The sequence below is a fragment of the Thalia democratica genome, chromosome 1 (assembly GCF_965202585.1).
Source record: "Thalia democratica chromosome 1, ktThaDemo2.hap1.1, whole genome shotgun sequence".
Lineage (NCBI taxonomy): Eukaryota > Metazoa > Chordata > Thaliacea > Salpida > Salpidae > Thalia > Thalia democratica.
Genome location: NC_139165.1, coordinates 109,224,314 through 109,247,068, shown reverse-complemented (window position 1 = coordinate 109,247,068; position 22,755 = coordinate 109,224,314). Strand labels below are relative to the sequence as shown.

At 22.5% G+C, this 22,755-nt stretch overlaps 1 protein-coding gene across 3 annotated transcripts; it reads left to right on the top strand.

Annotated features, from left to right (window-relative positions):
• Positions 1-242: 242 nt before the first annotated feature.
• Positions 243-21,286, top strand: LOC145849218 (vesicle-associated membrane protein 3-like). 3 transcript variants are annotated; one of them, XM_082954351.1, is made up of 7 exons: positions 243-302; positions 4,073-4,111; positions 7,609-7,699; positions 9,143-9,216; positions 10,092-10,176; positions 13,946-13,997; positions 20,203-21,286. In XM_082954351.1, exons 2-7 carry the CDS (start codon positions 4,074-4,076, stop codon positions 20,229-20,231), a joined length of 369 nt encoding a protein of 122 aa, XP_082810477.1. In that variant the 5' UTR covers positions 243-302; position 4,073; the 3' UTR covers positions 20,232-21,286. The 3 variants fall into 3 exon arrangements, with proteins under 3 accessions (XP_082810477.1, XP_082810479.1, XP_082810478.1); XM_082954353.1 differs by lacking the exon at positions 4,073-4,111; XM_082954352.1 differs by lacking the exons at positions 243-302; positions 4,073-4,111 and adding an exon at positions 6,197-6,260.
• Positions 21,287-22,755: the final 1,469 nt, after the last annotated feature.

The following is a 22,755-nucleotide window of genomic DNA, read 5'->3' as shown; positions in this document are numbered from 1 at the left end:
TTATTGAAAATTACTTCAGCTATTTTTAAGTTATTACACATATTTTGTATTATAAGTTTCAAATTTTAAGGTAGTGTAAATAATATTTTTATGAGATATAACTAATAAAAAAATTAGAACTTATAAGTTAACTAGATTTACATTTACAACTCATATTTATAGTTAACTATATTAATAATTAGTAAATACTCTGTTTTTTATTATTTATATATAATGGCTATTTTATCTTGATTTTTTTTTTCAGAAAATAGAAACATTAAGTAATTTGTTGTTGGATAAGTCTTCACACCATCTATAAAAATGTGAGTTGCACAATTAATTCTTAAAACTAGTTGCATGAATAGATGACAATATTTCAGCTAAAACTTGAGTAGTTTTAAGGTGATGAAAAATTAGATTTCATTTGCATGTAACAACCAATAGTATCAGATAAATAGATTTTTCTTTTCATAATCAGTTTTTTTAGATTACTGCCAAAACAAAGTTTGTTTATTAAACAAATCTTTTAAACGATTATTATTTTTTCAACTGAATCAAGTTTCCAAAAATAAAATCAGATAACCTTTTTTCTTAATTAGTAGGTTTTCATATTTTTATCAGGGTTGCCAAAAAAGTCTGGAATTAAAGAGAATTAAAAAAAAACCTGGAATCGAACAAAAATATAAATCTTGAAAAACTTGGTGTTTTAATTTAAAAAAAATTATAAGTAAAGTAATGAAATTTAGACTAGATACAAAAAATCTAACATATCAGGGTTCCAACCTTTTAGTCGAAAAATTATCCAGAGTGAATTAAAACTGTAAAGTCATTTTTTTTGTAATCCTTAAAAGAATTCAAAATTAGTATAATAAGTTCTTCAACTAAGTTGGTTACTCAATTTCAATTTATTGAAACCTTATCAACTGACTTTCAAAATCTAGAAAAAAACTGGCCTGTGGTTTTCATAAATCTCAAAGTTAGCAGGGTTGCCACATATGTTTTGAAATTTTGAAAATTTTTCATATTTAGGATAATGAAGTTTCTTATAAAAACTCAAGAAGATTTTAGGATTAGAAAAAATCTTAGGACATATTGTTTTGTTTTTCAATGAGAATTTTTTTTATAAAGCACATTAAAGTAGCATTATAGTTTTTTTTCAATATTTTTATTTTTTAAAACTGTTTTCTACCATAAATTTAGTCTTAACCAATAGTGAACAAAAAAAAAACTTGCACCTTCAAAAACTTGGAAAGTATGCAGAAAACCTAGAAAAAGTTATAAGAACTTTGCCAACCCTGTATTACCTAAATTAATCCTTGAATTTGAACCCTTAAAACCATTATTTAATTAAAGCACTTCAGTTAATAACATAATGTTTTTTACGTTTTTGAAGTAGAAAATTTATTATTTTCTGAAACTGCTTAGTAAATGTAGCATGTATTAAGCTAGCTTAATAATTTTAACAGTAAAACTATTAGTAAGTAAAACTAGCTTAATAATTTTAACAATAAAACTATTTAGTAACTAAAACTGTTTAAAGACCTTAAAACTTTGTGAGTTAGTTAACATAATTTAAGTTTAAGGTACCAAATACTCAATGACATCTACTGCGAATAACTTAATTAAGCTACTATTTTATTTAGATTCTGCTTTTATAATGATTAATGTTAAGTTTTTATATAGTTGAGTTTAGTAAGCTCTGATCTATTTATTTTAAATACTTGAATCATAATTAAGTGTATAGTATAATTTTATTCAAGGTCATATAAAGATGTTTTCAAATTTTTATTACAACTAAACTAACATTTAAAACTTTCATTTGCCTTGGTTTGTTCAATTTAACTTAAGGCCATAGGAGGGGTACGACACAATTTAATGTTGATATTATTTTAAAGATCTTTAAGTTAGAATGCAGTTGCTTTTTACTTTGTTAAAATTATTAAAATTAGTGTTTGAGATATAAGGAAATGAATTTAAAAAGCTTAATAGGTTTATTATGGAAGGACCAATGTAAAATGGTAAAAAGACTTCTACTATTTTTATACTCTTGATCTTAACTTTATCAGTAAATAATAAGTATTCATTTTGAAGAATTTTTTAACTTGGATAACAAAAAGCTTACTAAAAAAACAGGTTACTTTTTATTTTAATCATAAAAATATTTTTTTAAATCGTACGTTCGGATTAGTTTTCTATCAATATAAGAAACATTTCTTTAAAATTTGAGTTTAATATACAAAAATAAAAGAGTAAATAAATTTTTAATACGTATTTATAACTCCAAAAAATTGGCAAATATAATGTTTTTTCATACATTTGCAATGGAAAATTTTTACACAACTGATGATATCTCAAATATTAATGAATATGCTTTGTTCTGTGAAAAGTAGCTATATTAATAGCTTTTATTTAAGGTCTAGTGTTAATTTTTGTAAAAAAAAAAGTTGGCTCTCATATGAACTTAGTATGGCAGTTTTCTCAGAATTCAATAAAATTAAAATACTTTTTATTATGGTGTAAGAGTAATTTTCCTATAATTTTTAGAAAATAATTTTTGCAGTAGTTTAAACAGATTAACAAAGTATTTAAAATTACTTATTGCAAAATTATTTAAAATTTTTAAAGATTAGACTGAAAAAAAAACAATTGTTTGGAGTAGAAAACATTTTTGTTGAATATTTTTTTTTACAGTCTTAGTTTGTGCTTTTCAACTAGAACTTAAAGAATTTCATAACAAGATTGTTTAATGCTTTTATCTCAAGCATTACTCTGAATAAAAAATAATATGATAAGTAATTGATAGAAAAAAATAAGGTAATTGTATAAAAAGTGTTGAACTCCCCTATGGCCTTATTTTAAAGTACGCATACATATTTAGATTCAAACTTGGTATAGTAGAAATGCTTTAAACTTCTTTAGTGCTTATTTAGTTATTTTTATCAATATAAAGCAGTTTTTGAACTGAATTTTTAAAAACTTTTGTATCAATAATTATTGAATAAAGTTTAAAGCTACACAAATATATTAAGTGTTTTTGTAGATATATGAATTTAAAGTTTTTGATATTAACAAAAATGTTTTTTAATTATTTTATTAATATTTTTCAAACAAAAATTGGTTTTTGTGTTGACTAATTTTTTTTTGACTTAACTTTAATTGTTAAAGACTTATGTTGAATAAGTAATGAATACAAATATAGTTTTTAATTTTAGCCTATAGCAAGGCTACTTTTCAGTATAAATGTTGGAAAGTATAATGTTTATTTTAAATAGATATTGGACCACAAATAATTTGTTTAATCTATTAACTTTTTCAATATTAAAGCTTGATAACCGATAAAAAGTTTCAAGTTTTAAGGCCATAATGGGGGGTATAAAATTTTTTTTCATTAATTATTTAATAAAATAAGGTTTTTGTTTAAAAGTTAAATTATTGTAATTTTGAATTTTCCACTTTTGACACAAAAATCAAAGTTACATAAACTTTTAAAAGTCACTATAACCAACAGGGTTGTCAAAAAAACAAACAATTTGATAATTTAGGCAAAAAACCTGGAATTAAAATAAATCCTGTTAAGATTCACTAAAATAAGTAAAAAAACCTTTAATTATATGAAAATTATACATATAAAATAACAAAACTTGACTAGACAAAAAACTCTTATTATATATAAAAGTTCTATTGTTTTGGGGGAAGGCTAAGATTATTTTACGTTAATTATATTTGACCTTTGTTTAAAATAAAAAAATTGTAAGATTGAATTATCCAATTTTGGTTATCCAAAACAAAGTTACTTAAAATTTTAAAAGTCACTAACAGCGTAGTAGAATACAAAATATGAATAATTAAAAATTAAAATGTTGTACCTTTTATGGCCTTAGTTTGATTATAAATTTGTTTAACATAGTTGTGTTTTTAAAGAGCATATAAAAACTTTAATTTAATTAAGTAAATTATTTTGTCAAGGTAGAAACTCAACAAAAAAATAAAATTGTTTTACTAATTAATTTCCAAAAGTAAAATATATTAAGTTCATTTTTTAATATAAAAAATACCATTTATTATTTTCAAGTTTTTTTTTGTATATTAATAGAATGTCTGGATATCAAGCTGTACCAAATGAAAATAACAGGTAATAATAAATATAAGCGTTTTGTTATAATACTTTATATATTTGCAATAAATATCTTCATTAGCATTCTATTCTAGCATGTATTTAAAGCAGGTTTAATTTTTATTAATAAATAATGTAAGTGTTTAGTGTAATAATAAAGCATGCGTTTAAATCTATTTGGGTTTTAAAGTCTGTCTTTGCCTATTTTTTGTTTACTTTTAATATTGTTAATGTTATACCTATATGTTAAGTGTTTTTTTATTTATTCGTTTAAGTTGCACCACATACACTTGATTATGTATGATAGTCTATCCTTGAAAATTTAAGTTTTAATTTAATAGCTTACCAAGTGCTATGAAAAACACAGGGTTGCCACTTTACCTGGAAGTCTGGAAACACCTGGAATTTAACAATTTTCACATGTTCAGTAGTAAAATTTTGATTTGACTTAAATAATCTACCATAAAAAAATTGTCATCATCAAAAAAGTAGCTTTACAGTGTCTTTTCAATGTTTTTATACTATTTAACACAATTTCTTACCTTAAACTTAACTTTAAACTTGAAATAGACCCGAATGTGTCCTTTTAAAATCCTGTAAGAAATTTGGAAAACCTGGAAAATTTTCTGAAAAACAAGTGGCAACCCTGAAAGCATGAAATAATTTAAAAATACAAGTTTGTGTTTTGTTTTTCTGTATTAGTTACTAAATTCAAAATTAATTTGTTTTCAAATTTATGTTTATGTTTGTTAAGTATATGACCCAACTATGAAACATTCAATTAGGTTAATCTTATACATTTTGCCTACATTAATTTTTTTTTGCTGGTAAAAATGTGCTTTTTAGTTGTAACTGGTTTATTTTACTTACCCAATAAAAAAAATGCTAGCTTTGTTGTCAGTAATGACAGAATACAGGATTGATTTTGATAATATTTCGTTAATTTATTTATTTCCAGTTTATTGACTACAAAAAAATTTTATTAATTTTACATTAATTAAAAATACATTAACTTGTGAAAGTATTCAATAAAGACCACAAAACCAAAAAAAAAGACAAACTAAATTACAAAAATAATGTCACAGCTTTTGAAGAATTAGCTTTTGTATATAAATTGTAAAATTTAAACTTTATACTTGGTCTATTTAAAGTAATTTAACTGAAAAATATTAAAACATTTTCCATCTTAGTATGGTAGATTTTATTTTAATTAAGCAAAATCTGAAGTAAAAAAAAGTTTAGCTGGTATTTTTTACTAAGCTAGGGTAATATTAAGTTGTTCAGTAATTATAAAATATACCTGTAGCATAATTTTTATGAACTGCTTTTTATAGAACACTTACCTTTTAATACCTCAACTTTTTAATTTGTGTTGTTTAATTATTCTTAAGCTAGGGGGCTTAATGTTAAATTGTAGTTATCAAAATAAACCTGTAGCATAAATTTCATGAACTTGTATTTAAAGTAACTTTAATTTTTCAATTTGTGTTGTGTTTTATTATTTGTTAATGTTTATTCAATTGTTGACCGTATGTGTTGTATTAGTAATCAAGTTAGTAATCATATTAAAATTTTTTCATTATTATACTTTTTCTTATACCATGGGATATGTCACCATACTTTTTGTTTAACTTTAAAAGTAGTTGAGTATAACCAACTAAAAACGTCACCCACCCCTATTCTAGTCTGTAAAAGTGGTCCTAATTTAAGCTTTAAAAAGTTTTTATATGTATTCATATAAAAAATAATAACTTACCATGATTTAATTGTTTTACTTTTCATTTTATATAATGAAATATAAACTATATTTAAAACAGTTAAAAAATATAAATTATCATTAGAAAAGTATTAATTTTAAAAAATGGAATTGTTTTGATTCATCCACAACAGTAAATAATAGTTTTTTGTTATAACTGTCATTATGTTTAAAAAGAAAATAAGTTATCAAGTAGAAAAAATTTACATTAAAATGTATTTGTTGTTATTTGTCCATAATAAACTTGATTAATTCCATATTTGTTTGTTGTATTAGAGTTGTATATATCTTTTAAGAGAACAGTTTATATGTAGTACATATTTTACATATAAAACAACTCATCCAACAGGTATTTTAAAATAAGTTAATAGTTTTGATGGAATCAAAAACTCCCTTACTAGCCGAACAAAGGTAGATAATTTTTACAAATGTTATTGTATTTTATGCTGTAAAACTTTAAATATTAGTTTAAGTATACATACCGGTGATTTATTTTAAATACTGTATTTATTTTTAACGAGAAACAATCTGAGTCTTTTTATAAGTGTCTTAGTTAAGGGCATAGGGGGGTCCATATTTTTTTTACTAAAAATAATATTGGGTCATTTATGAAAGCTTAAAGTACAAACTACAAGCCAGTTTTTATGAAATTAAAAAATCTTATCAAACTTTTGAGATATTGTAGTTCTTATAAAAAATTTCTGATACAAACGTATGGACCACAAATTTATCAGGGTCAATTTTCTTGGAAATTATAAAAATCTCTAAAAACCTATCTTCTCCTTCATTTTTTGAGCTAAAGACCTCAAACTTTCAGAAAACATTGCTTTTATAGTTTAAAAGACTTTGAATGTTGAAATTTTGAAAATATTAAAAAATAAAATGTTTAGATAAAAAGAAACAAAAAAAAATTGGTGGTTTTTTTTTAATAAAAATTTAAAAAAAAAAAAAAAAAATTCTGCACTTAACCTTTGCAAAATTTAATAATATACCTTCTGTGAAGATTTGAATAAGATTGCTTAAAAAATGAAGGAGAAGATAGATTTTTAGTGAATTGGTCTTTTTTTTTGTGTTTTTAGTTTTCGCCTTCCATTAGGAACCTATTAAGGTCACTAACTTTGATCGCTCATACTTCAAAAAGTACTTTTAATTTTTTCAAACGGTTAAAAATGTCTGGTAGCTCAGATAAAACTCCATAAAATTCGAGGTGAACCCCCTATGCCCTTAATCTAATATATTTGAAAGTTTGTTATCTGAATTATAAACAAACAAATAGTTTTGCATGGTTTTCCAATCACATTTGTTGTGTTTAATTAATTAGCTTGATTTTTATTTAATGACACATATAAATTGATTAAAACAGATTTATTAAAACAGTTTTTGTAAACCAGCTCGGTAAGTTAATCAGTAAGTTTAGCTTTGAAACAAAAAAACTGAGTTTTTAATACAAATAAGATTTGTTTAAAACACCATCTTCACTTATTACAGTTTTACAAAAGCAACTTACGGTGTAAAATAATTTATTGTAACATCTAGTTTCTCCTTTCTTAATATTCAGGTTCAAATGCACCATTTCAGAAGTGCACCTGTATAATGTTTTATTAATTTTTTGATATTTTTTATTTTATTTAATTTTCAATTTCTCATCTCTTTTAAGGAGCATATCAAATTTTATAGTGATAGTTTTTTTAATGTTACAAGTACACACATCAACCTAATGTTTTATTTGTTTTTTTATGTAACTTGATTAATTTCACAGGTCATACGGAGGAACTTCAAACCCACAAGGTAACTATGGCGCTTCATCCACATCTAAAAAGTTGCAGCAAACTCAAGCTCAAGTTGACGAGGTAAGTGTAAAATTAATAAATATTTTAATTGTTATATTGCTGTTTATATATTTATTGCTGTGCTTCATCAACAAGTAAGTTAAGCAAAGTTGAATAAGAAATTGAAAAAAAAAAACTTAAATTTAGTTATTTGATGGCCATCAATAGTTTGTGATTCAATTCAATAAAAATGTAAAAAGCTAATGCGATAAAACTAAAGTTTTACATTATGTAATGGTCTGTTATGTAAGTTTACTGGTGAAAAAGTCTCACATAAAGTTTAAATAATAAAATCCAAATTTTAAAATGTAATGTTTAGTTCCAAGTTCAAAATATTTTGTTTGTACATGTTATCACTTGTTGGTAGTAGCCCATCATGCTTGGTTAACTCTTTTACCTCAAGTTTTCTTTATTCTGTAAAAAGTGTATGTCATGAATTAAATTTGAACTAAAATCTAGTTCTGTTTTCACAATATTTATATGTGAAATATAAGCTTTATTTAAAACAAGGTTGCTTACCAGATATAAACCATAAAATTGCAATAACCTTATATCACTTGTAATGAGAACCTTTTATTGTCCGTCACTATTTAAAGAATAAGTTATGCTTTAACAAGTTATCAAAATGATTTCTTTTTGTGCATTTAAAACTAAGAAATCCAATTTTTATCTGTATAATAAATAGCTCAGGATTCATGTGACAAAGGAAATTAAACCTTTTGTTATTTGAAACTTTTTTATGACTCCAAAAGCTAAACTAAAGTCAAATTCATTATGGAACTTGATATTAAGTTGATATATTATAAATATTTTAAATTGTTGTGTTTTAGGCTGCTGTGTAGTGAGATTAGACTTGGCATTAGAGATAGATTATAAATTCATGAAACTTAATTCATAGGCCACTGATGTATACTTATTTAATTCATGAAATATTTCGGTAGTGATATAATGTGTTATCAATTCATATAATGGTAATTTAGATTACTTTGATCATGAAGTAACTGCCATAAACTAAATAGTCTTAGTTTTTAACAGATAAGATTTTATGGAAGTTTATAAATATCTTAGAGATAAAAAAGACTCTATAGGTACCTTCAAACTTAAGCTGCTTGTTTCCATTATAACACTTATTAGGTAGTGGATGTAATGAGAACGAATGACAACATAGTTATTCTGATTACAACTTAAATATTTAAAATATAAAAAATACATCAGATTTCTATGCACAATAAAGCAAATTATTTCAGGTAGTTATCTATTTATTTTTATCACAATAATCATTTCAGGTAGTTATCTATTTATTTTTATCACAATAATCATTTCAGGTAGTTATCTATTTGTTATTATCACAATAACTATTTCAGGTAGTTATCTATTTGTTTTTATCACAATAATTATATTTCAGGTAGTTATCTATTTTTAATATGCATGTAACATTATATACAATAAAACAAATTATTTTAGGTAGTGGATGTAATGAGAACAAATGTGGACAAGGTGTTGGAAAGAGATCAGAAATTGTCGGAACTCGATGACAGGTCAGTAAATAATACTAGTATATAATAACCATTTAGTTTGTTTATATAATAAAATAAGGGACCAGAAATTGTCGGAACTCGATGACAGGTCAGTAAATAACAATAATATATATTAATTATTTAGTTTGTTTATATAATAAAATAAGAGATCAGAAATTGTCGGAACTCGATGACAGGTCAGTAAATAATTTATAAATAATAGACTGTAAAGTAAAAAATAAATAATCAATAGACAAGGGGTAGATAATGATTTCTTTATTATTTTTTAAACTTATTAAATAAATTAAATTATAAAATTAAAATTAAATAAATTGTCGAAACTTGATGACAGGTTAACAATGTTATATAATTTGTTAGGTGAATAATTTTTTTAAATAAAAATAAAATGTTTATTTGGGACATGTTCAAAATCCACCCAATCAAATTCGAGAACCGCTTACCGAACGAGGTTAGGGGTAACAGTGAAAGTGAAAAATAAATAAATAAAATTCAAAAAATATTTAAAATAAATTAGTAAATAAAGAAAGTGTAAAGAAAAATAGGGTTGATTTTGATCGGGTGGATTTTGATTGTATACCATTTATTCACTGGTTGACAAGTATATAATAACTCATTTTTCAGTTTGTTAAATCAATAAGCTACCAATTTAATATAAAGTAAATGTACAAAAGGTGAATAATAGTTGTTTTGTTTTCAACTTATCTAATACAAACTACAGGGCGGACGCTTTGCAGCAATTAAAACTGAATTAATGAGATCCTCAGTTATACTTATGAATATGTCTTATTGAATAAAACAATGTTTTTATGCAATAACTTTTTTTATTTAAATTTAGTCAAAATAATGATAATATTTTAATATACAACAATCCACAGGGCAGACGCTTTGCAGCAGGGAGCCAGCCAGTTTGAAACGCAAGCTGCTAAACTGAAGAGGAAGTACTGGTGGAAAAATTGCAAGGTATTTACTGTTGTTTAAATAAAAAAATATAAATATAAAATCTAAATTTAAAAGTAATTATTAAAAATACCGGTCGAAGAATTGCAAGGTATCTATTGTTGTTTAGATTTTAGAAAATACAAATATAAAATTAATATTACTTAAAAATAAAGGTTTTAAAATACTGGTGAAAGAATTGCAAGGTATTTAAATTATATAACTTAAAATGTAAAGTGAAATTAAGTTTACTAAACATTGTTTTTAAATCATGCTGGTAGTCAAAATATAAGACAATAAAAATAGGATTGTAAAAGTAAGTGTCTATTAAATTGCAAAAAACAAAGGGAAAAATTTTGTAGAAATTAATATGTGGTTGGAAATGTAGTAAAACCAAGGGTTTATTATATTTAAAAAATAATAATAAGTATGATTAAGTAAGTAGCTAGAAATTGTTTAACAAGCACAAACAATTAATGTGTATTTATTAGTCGGGTTTAAAAAAGTTGTCCAGTATTTTTTTTTTATTTAATTTTTATTGTTGAATATTTACTCTGATAGTTATTTAGTTTTATGATAAATGAAATATAAACAAGTTAAAGTGCTACATTATTTATATACTATAGTTTTACAAAGTTTGTTATTAAATAATGTGTAATAAATTTTAAGTTTTGTTCAAAGAATAACTTGAATGTTAAATGCAGTAATTAAACTTTTTTAACCATATTGCAATTCAAAAAGTATAACAAACTAAGTTTTACCTTAAAAGTCTATGTATAATAATTGTGTATAATAATTTAAAATATTACAATATTAGTACATTAAGTATTACTAAAGTAGGTGCAATTAAGTTGAATTAGGTATATTAAAATCACAAGTTCTACAATAAATAAAACATAAGAACAAATAAAAAGTTAGCAATGTTTACTTTACTTTTTGTACTCTTTAGAATAACAATGATGTAATGAACATAAACATATTTGTTCACTGTATTATTTCATAATATCTTTGTTTTGATAATGAAATCATTTTAGACTTATAGGAGAAAAAAAGAACTTAAAAATGAGCTAAAATGCATAGAATTAGACAAAAAATAATAATTAAAAATTTACATGTTTAAATACAATAAGTAACACTTAATGAAAATAACTAATTTGTAATTTCAATAATGAAGTATATTACTAAACTATTTGTTATCCATGTCTTTTTAACTAATCTTTTAATTCCAAAAGTTATGTTGCACAGTTTTATAACCAGTTAACTGACGACAAAAATCTTTAAAAAAGAATAACTTGCTGTATATTTAGATTCTTATAAGAAACGTTTTGAAATTAAAACAAGGAAATTGTTTTTAAAATTATCGAAATAAAATAGTTGTTTTTAGACTAGCTTCCTTATACAGTTGTGCAGTAGGGTGTTATAAAATAACTTCATATTATAAAATGTATATTTAGGTTCTCATAGGAAACGTTTTGATATTTTAAAACAAGGAAATTATTTGTTAATGTTATTGAAATAATTGAGCTGTTTTTAGACTAATTTTCTTATATGACAAAAAAAATATTGTTTTGTTCCTTTGACTGAAAGTTAGTTTTGAAGTTCAGTAGAACATTTTTCAACTGAACTGAAAATTCACAGTTTTAACTTTGTATGTATAACACATAAAATTTTTCTTATTTTTTTCAAAATAGTTTTTTTCTACATTCAGCACTAATTCTCTATTTCATAAAATAGTTTTAATACACTCTTTAACTTTTATTTATACTTTCTTTTGATACTACATTCTTAGGTTTTTTTAATTTGTTCAAGTCTTAAAACTCAATGGTTCGATATAAAATTCTTATTTTTAGAATGACTTGAAAATTTTTTATGGATATTTTGTTTGCATAAGTAAGTAAAAGTAAACAACCGTTAAACTTTTAAGACTTGAAAATTTTCTCATAACTGTTTTAAGTTGTTTTGCACCTTTTTATTAAAAAGTAGGGATTACATTTGCATACTTGCTACTTTTACAAATTTAATTTTTGTACACTATGATGTATGAAAATTTTAATTTATTTAAAATGTGTTACAATTGTGTTCTAAAGATAAACAGAATTCAAAGATATATAAGATAAATTTCACTAGTTGTTTATATATTATATTAAACGTAATTTAATACTGTAAACTTTTTTGATTAAGTGTATATTTAAACAATTAAGTTAAACTTACTTATGTACTGTTAAGTAACCATTTAAAATAATTATTAAAACTTTCATGTTTAAAAAGATATATTAAAATATTTTTTTTTTATTAATAAATTAATCATGCAAGTTTAGTTGAATCAAATTTTGTAGTTCCACTTACAATATAAAATTCCAACTTTTTATAAAAGTAAACAGGTGTTACTTCAACTATGTTTAAAAAAATATCGATTTATTATAAACCTAATCTAAATAATATACTTTCAATCTAAATTTTATTTAGTATATTTTCAGTAAGCAATTGTTTACTAAAGTAAAACGTAAACAAACATTGATAATAACTTAAGTTAAAATTATATATTTTTAAATCGAACGAAAACTACTTTCAAAAACATGAAAACATATTAAAAATATTGTTTATGTAATTTTTTTAAAATATACATTTAAAAGGCAACAAATATTGAAACACAAATAAATGTAAATAATATATTTATTTACGCTTCTAAGAACGCACACAAAATTTCAAAATGGAATTTCGAAAAAACACATCAATTATTTATCAGCCTAGTGAGAGAACGTTTAATTCTCTTTCTGAAGATAATAAAAACTGCTCCCTATCTGAAGTTTAAATTCGCTTCACTTTCTTATACAATGATGTTTATATTTTTGCTCACAAAGTATTTATAGTTCTCTAAATTTATTTATCTATTTTTATTTAAATCTTAGTATTTTTGTCAAATAAAGTTAATTTAACTCTGGAGTTGAGTGAATAGTTCACAAAAGAATAACAATTTTAAATGTTTTCTTTCTATACAGCTTATTTGTATCCAAACATAACCAAAAAATGTTAAATAAACTAATTATTATAATGTAGGGTTAGAACACCATAAAAAATTATATTCATAATATTTAATAATATTCACCAATTAAATAGCAAGAAAATTTATGTTGATGTGTATGGCCAAAATTTTATTTGTATTGTTTAAAAATAATTTTATAGTTAATGATAATTAGTTTCTGTTTTAAACATTTTATCAAAAACTTTTTAATCATAGTTTTAATACAATTTTTTTAAATGCTTACTAATTGTTCTGATATTTAAATATTTAACTCCTAAACATATATATATGTTAATATATATATATATTAATTAGTTAATAATTTTGATTATTTTCCAAAACAGATGATTATCATTTTATCGGTGATAATTGCTATCATCATTATCTGTGTCATTGGTGAGTAAAAAGAACATACGAAGACAAATATTTATGTAGTAAAATTTGTAAAAACTGTTGCATTATCTATGTAACTCGGCATATATGTTGTGAAATTGAAAGCATTTTCGTTCAGCTGAGTAATCATAACTACTTGATAAATAACAATGTATCAATTTAATTGTTCAGAATAATATATATATAAAATTTGTATAGGAGTAAACTTTAAATAAATACTTAAAGAAGTTCATGATTTAATCTCAAGCTCAATTCATTTTTAGTAGTATACACGCAGATTTAAGGTCTGCATGTGCTATATTTGTAAATGTAAGCATACAATTGTATATATCTTTCGTTGTAAAGCATGATTTTTATATTTGTTGTATTTTTTCACAGATGTGGGCCATTCTAATCACTGTTATTCTTGCCATCATCATCATTATTATTGGTAAGATTCTATTTGTTCATAGTAAGAATAATTAAATAAATAAGTAAGTAAAGAAATATTATTATACTAATCACTGTAATACTTGCAATCATTATTATTGGTAAGATACATTTGTTATTTGAATTAACATTAACTTCAGTAAATAATATTTTTTTATTTAAAGTTAGTAATTATTATAAGTTAATGACATAGATGAATACTAAATTAAAATAAAAGTTAGTTAAATATCACTGCAGTATTTCTAAACATTGTAAATATTATGTATATTTTAGGTATTGGTAATTTAAAATTTTAATAATTGAGTATATATGATTAAGTTAAATAAACGAATGTTAGGTTCATATATGTAAAATTATAGTTTTTATAACTGTAATTATGATAAAGAATATACTATTTGTTTACTGACAGCTATGTCGGTAATTATAAAATATGATATTTTTTAGTTTGTAATATACACGTTTTTCAATGTAAAATATTTTTTTTTAAACTTGAGAAACTTTTTATGTTTTTTCGCATTTTGTTAGCTAGTATTCTGTTTATTAAATCTTTATTTATATTTATCCAAAAGCAAGTAATATGGTTATATAATATGTTAATATGGTAAGTAATTTTATTAGTTAAGTGTACTGATTTAAACAACTATATGATTAATTTTATAATCAACATAAAAACTAGTCAAGTATCTTGCATAAGTCATCAAAATTTTAAACATGCAACAATAAGTATACTTGAAAAGTTCACAGCTATAAAAATTAGTATTATATTTTGGTATATATAAATCATTAGTTATAGTTAAGTAGGCTTAAAAAGTAAATTTTTCATGATTCATGTATATAATTCATTATTTGTAGAACATAAGTTTTACGCATTTAAGTTGTAACTTTATTTAAATGTTGTATAAAATAAAACAAAATGTTATAGAAATATAACCATTAGTGTTAGTTAAGCGTACTTAAAAAGTGCTGTTAAATAAACCGCTGATCAATAATTTATTTTGTTTATTTTAAACACGTGTAAATTTTCACAGTTTATACATATTTTAAAATTGAATTAACTCATTATCCTTATCAGCTTTCTTCTATACAAATATTCTAAATTTTCCAAATGAAGTTATTTTGAAAAAAAAATATTTACCTTAAATACTTGATGTTTAAATTTATTGATTTGGTTGAAGTTACTTAAAAACTTATTTAATTTCCTAAATTTATTTTATGAAAGTAATATAATACTTCTAGGTCACCTATATGTAGCATAAAAAACTTCATCACTTATTTATAAACAAACTTTAAAGTCAAAGCTATTTATAAAAGTTTTTTAAAAGCTACTTTAGTTTACTCTGTTGAGATTTGTATTGATTTGTTCCTATCTACTATTACTTTCTCCTTTTAAAAAGTCTCTTACCTTTTCGAAATTTGTTTTCACTGGTTTTAATGACATTTTATTGGTTTGGGCTGATTATTGGTTTAAATCTGTATACAGGTTGTTCATTATACATGTAATTTTACTTCAGTTGTTTTAATTGTATTATCTTTAAAATAATCATATACTAAAAAAAGTTTATCAGGTTTATAACTTGAACAGTTTATAAAACTTAATTAAAAACCATAAGTAATTGATTCTTCACCTGGTTCTATAACCTAGTATTTAGACTAAGTTTTGATTATTTGATATCTTAATTTTTATTATAGTGCTGACTAGAAATACCTTTTTACTAGTAAATTAAACTTTAATTTGCTTTTAATTGAAAAAGTTGAATGAATGGAATTAAGTTTGTCTTTAAAAAAATTTAAAATTTAATATGTTTATAGAAAATTAATTGTTGAAAATTTGTTAAATTGTAAACTTAGATAATTAAAAAAAAAACTTATACCAGCAGTCTTATATATTATATTAAGTTTTTTTGATTTTTTTTCATTTTGTCCATTTTAAATTTATAACATATAAATTTACTGTAAATCCAATGTTTAATTTCAAAATATCACCAAAAGCACCTTAAGGTAGTTTTCTCAAAAATGAGTTAGAAGCTATATACATATTGACACCAGATAAAAATACAAAATAACGATTAAAACTGTTTATAATAATTTTTTTATTGTTTAAACTAATTAAAATAAAGTCAAATATTTTAGAAACTAATGTATAATAAAACTGGACATGTGATTTTAGATTAAATGTAAACAAAGTAAAATACAATCAAATTAATCCATAATCCAAAGGTTTCATGTTCTATCTATCTCTTAAGTTTTTATCGTTCAAAGTTCGCAGTAATATTGTTTTTTTTTCAAAGTTAACTTTTTAATTAAACTGGACACACGTATTAAAAAGGCAATGAATCAAAAACTTAAAAGCCCCTGTTTAGTAATTGAAACGAAATTAAACAAAATTTTAAATGCGTAATATAAAAATTTATTGATTTGTTTTAACCTTTCACTAAGAAGGTTTTTCACAATCGCATTTGAGTTTTGAAATATTTTAAAAGTTAAAAGCTATCACTTTTAACGTTTGATTAAAGGTACATTTGGGAAATAATTTAATAAATAAAATTTATTTTTTCTGTACAGAGGGTTAGTTTTGAGAGGCGTGATTTATTTGTTTTTAATACTATATTATAAAATTATTTATTTGTTGTTTTTATTTATTTATTTAATATTTTTGGGTCTTAAAAATATACAAATAAATTTTTAAGTAAATTTCAACGTCATTGTAAATTTCTGCATTATTTTGATGCAAATTTAGTAAATTAGTTCTGCGAAAGTTATATTATTTTGATATTAACTTAATTGAAAATTATACTAGTTGTTCTAAAATATTTTATTCTTGAATCAGATAACTTGGATAGCTATTATAATTCATTAACTAGTGATAAAGTGGTTTTTGCATCATACTTTTCAATACTTTCCTGTGTGTTTATTAGTCATGTATGAAAACTACATGACTAATTTGTTGTTATTATGATGTTTAAATGTAATTTACCTTAAACAGCTAGTTTTGAAAGTATATATGTTAGGTTTAACAAATTTTTAAAATTCCACCACAAAATCAAAACGTTTTTAAAAGTTCGTTACATAAATGTTCAAACAAAATATTTAGAAAATATATACATAATTTGATTATGCCAACATATTTAGTAAATAGTAAGTTTATTAGTTAATAAAATACAAAAACTAGCTTGATTTCTTAATGGTTCTTATACCTTTTTCTCATATACTTGAATTATTTGATTTTTTAAATTTTTTAAACTTTGGTGAGGGAAATTTGTGAACTAGTTTGCTTAAGTTTGACAAAACAGTTCTTTTACAGACCCAAGTTATGTAATTTTATTAAAAAACAAGCTCTAAAACCAGTGTCCAAGGCTTTATTTTACGCTGAAAAAATGAGTAGACTTAAGCTTGAAATTTATATAATCTTTTATTAACTTCTGTTCACTTCTATTGTTAAAATATGAGCTTAAACGCTACTCTTACATATTCCAACAAAGTTTTACACCACTGAAAGCATCAAGCACAAAATAGTTTACAGAAAATCCACTTAAACTTGAACGCTCTTGAAAGTTTGCACTTGAGCGTTTGTTTGAATATTTTTGTCAATTTCCAACAAAAACTTTCACCACATTTTTACACCCCTTAAGTAAATAACAAAAAAATTAAGTAAATAATAACAACTTAGTGCGAAATTTTCTGTCAAATAGCAAGTTATTACGTATTTTGTCACTTCTGGTTGAAAAAATATGTTTTGTTTATATTATTTATATTTGTTTTTCTCCATATAAAAAATTAGAAACTATAAAAAATTATCAATTTTTGCTTAATTAAAACAAATAAAAAGTAGCATTGTTTTTAAGGGTATTTAAAATAATTTAACTGTTTATAATGTTATAACAACAATAAAGTTATTGTTATAACTTTTATAAACACAATTAAATTAAGTTATACTATTTAGTTATATATTTATATTCATTATTATGCTTAACTATGATTTAAAATATCTTGTTAGTATACTAGTTATAAAAAATTATCAATAAAAAAATTAACTTAAAGCTTAAACATTTGTAAATAAAAATATCGTGTAGTTATAAAAAAGTGAAAATATAGTTTCCATAAGTTAATTAATTTGAATTAAAAATGAAGTACATATTGTAAACAACTGTTACTTTTATAAATAATAACTTAAAATTAGTTTAAAGCTAATATACCCTTAAGTTATAGTTATTATTCATATTTAATTTTTTTTAATTTCACTATTTAAAATTTAAATTTTTTAAATAGAACATCATTAACATTATCATGCAACGCTTTTAGCATGTGGTAAAAAAAAATTAAAAATTTACTTATAGCTACATTTTCTTAATAAATTTTTGTAGCAAATTTGAATATCGTGAATACAGCTTTATATTTTTGAGTAAAAGTAAAATAACTTCAAAAATCTGAAAGTTATATAACTAAAAAAAATATAAACACACTTACCAACTACTGAGGTAAATATTAAGCAATTGTAGCAAATAAAAATACATACGTCACTGCAAATTGTAAACGACATATGTTTTGTTATCTCAGTATTTAACTTATCTTTAAATAAATATATATTTGCATGTGTTGACGTTATTTAGTTGTTAAACTGATAAAATTGTCTTATTGTACGCACTAACTGTTGTTAAAATTAGATTCTGTCAATGTTTGTTTGATTATCTGGTTGTATTCTTGTAGCTAAAAATAAAGCTTGAACTATGTATTAATAAACTATTAATAAAAGTTTTCATTGTTAATTAGTTTACTGTGTTTATTAATAGAATAACACTTAATAAACACTTTTTTTAGTTTATCAATAATAAGATTCTTTTAAGTTAAGTTTTTTGATCTTATTACTAATCTAATGAGAGACTAAAAGCAATTGGTTTTAAAATAGAAAATTATTTTAGAGAAGTAAATAAATAGTTTAAACATTAATTATGAAAACAAAAAGAGTTGTCAAATTTTAAAAGTACTTTTAAACGATTTTTAATCCAAGGTTTATATTAATCATTATATTATATTAATCAAAAACGTTCAGTTTACTTCACTTCCAAGTGATTGGATTTATCAGGTCAGTTTTAAATGTCGTAAAAAAAATTGATGTTGTTTAAAAAAATAAATAAATAAATTTTTTGATGTTGTGAAAAGTATTGATGTTGTTTCAATTTAATATAATAATGTTTAATTAAAACAAGTTATAAATGTCAAAAAATAATTGGATATTGTTGAAATAAAAACTGTGTAAAATATTTTTATATTCATCAAATAACTACAAGTTTTTAATGCCGTAAAATATACTGTTGTTGTTTAAATTGTAAATAATTAAAATGATAATGTTTAAATAAATAAAATCTATAAATGTTGTAAAACGGTGTGTAAGATTTATATATCCTTATGGTTGAAATGTTAAACATTAAATATTAATTTTTTTAATTGCTTCGGATGAAATTAATATTTATTACAATAGTTTTAAGATTTACATGTGGTAAAAATATTTATGTGTTACGTATTAAGTATTTAAAAAGGATTTCGTCATTTTTCTTGAGTATGATGGTTTTGTTTATGTTTATAAATTAAAATTTGACCAAAAACTATATTAACACAAAATAATTAAATGAATTAGTGATAAAAAGTAAGAACTAATTTTTTATTAATCATAAGTGTTCATACATTCATTACAAATCTAAATCTGACTTGATTTTCTTCTATGGAAATATATATTGTTTTTTTTATAGTTTTTATAAGTGTGACAACCTTATTTCAAACACAACTGTATTTAATTGGTGTTGTACTTGTCTGACCTTTTTTTAAAAAATTGAGTGTTTGAGATTATTCTTTAGGTTTGTAAAACAATTCTTCAAACAGTAATTTTTTCAACATTTTAAGTATTTATTATATTTTCAAGTATCAGTAACCTTTTCCTGTAACAAACTAAAAATTCAATTGTCCAAAGTAATAGTATCATTGTTGTGTTTATAATAAAATAAACTAAAACTAATTATTTTTCTTTTGCAAAACTTTCTTTATCATTACGTACTTTATGTCAAATTTTTATATGCATTAAAATAAAAAATAAATTTAATCAAGTTTTTGATAATATTTATAGATTAAATTTTCTATAATGTTACGATGGGTTAAATATTAAAAATAAAAGCAAACTAATATAAAGCTAATTAGATCAAATTAATTTTCAACAGTATCAGTAGCAGTAAACAATCAGAACTGATGAAAAAAAAAGAAAATATCAAAAAAAAAAAATAAAAACTAATAAAAAAACATCATTCCCTGATGAATATTCTATATAGAGCAATATTTTTGTTAAAAAAGTAAAACTCTGTTTTCACAAGTTTTTTCTATCTTTGTTTATTATATTTATTTCTATTTACACTTTAAAAACTTCCTAAAATGTTATGTTTTTATTTTAAAACGGAATCTTCTTTTAAACTAAAAAAATATTTGTTAACATTTTTAAAGTTTGAAATTTTTTGATAAGTTCATCTATTTAAGAAACAAAAAAAATGAAGATTTTTTAAAGTTTTTAAAAATTTTAACGTCCAGTAATTTTAATTGTGCTAAAATTTTTGCATGCAAATTTTCTTCTGTGTCTAAAAGAATTTCTTTTTCTAAAGTATCAAAAAAATTCTACTTTAAGCATATATACTATTCACATATTCTCCAGCTTTGAATATTAATCTTCTGATGATAAAAGTGTCCATAGATGTGCTTATTTAGGCTTCATGTGAAATAATTTGATAAATTGTTTTTATATAGTATCTTTTTAATAGCATCTTTAATATGTAGTTTAAAACGTGTTTAAAACTTCTAGCACTCATTGGTAATTGCATTTATTTGCACTAGAAATTAGAAAAAAATTGTTAAATACTACATTCTTAGTTAAACCCAAATACAACTGAGTTTAAAAAAAAAAGTTATTTTTGTTAAATAAGCAAAAGTTGCTAGTATGACGGCCCCCTTTGTTAATAGATTTATAAAAATTTTAAATTATATTAGTCCAAATAATATTAAAATGCTTTCATTTTATTTTGACTGTCTAGGTTAAAGTAGTTTTTACTTTTTAGTCAGAAAAATGCACTTAAGTTTGGAAAAAGTCCTACACTATTCTATTATTCGTTTAAAACAATTTACAAATACGTTTCTGTTCACTCACTATAAATATTTAGAAGCTTTCCAAAATATATATTAAGTGGTTTTCTTACTTTTTTGTAATCTTTGGTGTTGTATTCGTTTGAGTGTATAACAGCAATAAAAAATATTTCTTAATTGTTAATTGATTACTATTTTAAAAAATATTACTTATTACTTTTTTTTTTCTATTTTAGATCAGGTTACTTAAATTAACATGTAAATTTAAACTGGGTTAAAATTGAAAGTAATTCATAGCATATACTACTCTTTGTTAAAATTGAGTTTTACTACCCAGCTTTTATGACTTCAAACATTCCATTAACTTGATAAGCTGTGAAATCCTTTTTGTTTACATATTATAGGTTGATATGATGGAAAACGTTATTTATTATGATAAAAATCATCGTATTCAGACCAAGTTCTTCTTCAAATATGTTAAACTAATGTTGTTGTTAGACACTATAATAAGGTCTTATTACAGGGTTGCTACCAGAAGTAAAAAGAAATATAGTCAGGAAAATTGATACAAACATGCACTCGAAAAGAAAGTTTATATCATCACTAAAAACTGCATTTAGCTAATGTTATTTTCTAAAAATTTTTGCTTTTACAATTATTTTTTTAAGACACTAAACCTTGAATTTGACAACTTAAGTTAAAAAAATGAATTAAAGAAACTTTAAAAAAAAACCTGAAAATTTGAATAAAAAACCTAAAATTTTTACAATGATGAATATTAAATTAAAACTTAAATTTGACACAAAAGAATATACCATATAGATAAAAATTTTTAGCCGTCATCAAATTTTTTTTTAGTAAAAAAACACATTTGAAATAAGTAGCTTTACAGTATCTTTTCAATGTTGTTATATTACTTTACACACTTTTCAATCTTAATTATAAACCAAAATTAGACCCAAACACGTGTAATTTTAAAAATTCAGAAAACCTTGAAAAAATTGTCGTAAATCAGTGACCACTCTGTCCAGAATCTAAATAATTAAATGGTTAAATAGAGCAAAAGAACTGTTGTTTTAACCTGTGTAAAAACAAGGTCGAAAACTTTACACAATTACAAATCTTTGCTAATGAATCAAAATTTATTAAGAGTTTGATTTAGAAAAGTCAGTTTTTTTTTTTCAGCTCGATCTGTGGCAACCCTGTTTTTAGCAATTAAGTTACAAGATATCTACTTATACATATTAAATATTATGTTTAAAAGTATTTTCTCTTTTGGTAAATGTAATCAGGTTTTTTTTGCTTAGAATTTTAGTTCTCTTTTAAAATGTTTAAAACATATACTATTCTATTGTGCTAAAATTATTTTGTAAAATCGGTAAAGTTTTACATAACTTAAAAAACTTATCTTGTTTTAAGTATCAAAAATCAGACTTCGTACGCGTCAGGCTGAATAAGTTTTTTTTTTTTGAAAAAAATGTCAGTTTAAATGCTTGAAAAGTTTTGAATGTCAGATTTCGTCATTTAAAGTGCTTTAAACATTTTTTAGTAGTAAATTATAAGTTGGGGAATACTTTTGAAATGAGCATTTGTTTTTTAGCCTTAACCATACTAAAATTGATACAACATTGGCTCTAGGTTGTTTC

What these genes read in the sequence shown, in the direction of transcription:
- LOC145849218 (XM_082954351.1), top strand. Translation starts at nt 4,074, where the DNA reads ATGTCTGGATATCAAGCTGTACCAAATGAAAATAACAG. An exon ending in CTCAAGCTCAAGTTGACGAG is followed by an intron (nt 7,700 to 9,142) that starts GTAAGTGTAAAA and finishes AAATTATTTTAG; the next exon opens with GTAGTGGATGTAATGAGAAC. An exon ending in TTGTCGGAACTCGATGACAG is followed by an intron (nt 9,217 to 10,091) that starts GTCAGTAAATAA and finishes AACAATCCACAG; the next exon opens with GGCAGACGCTTTGCAGCAGG.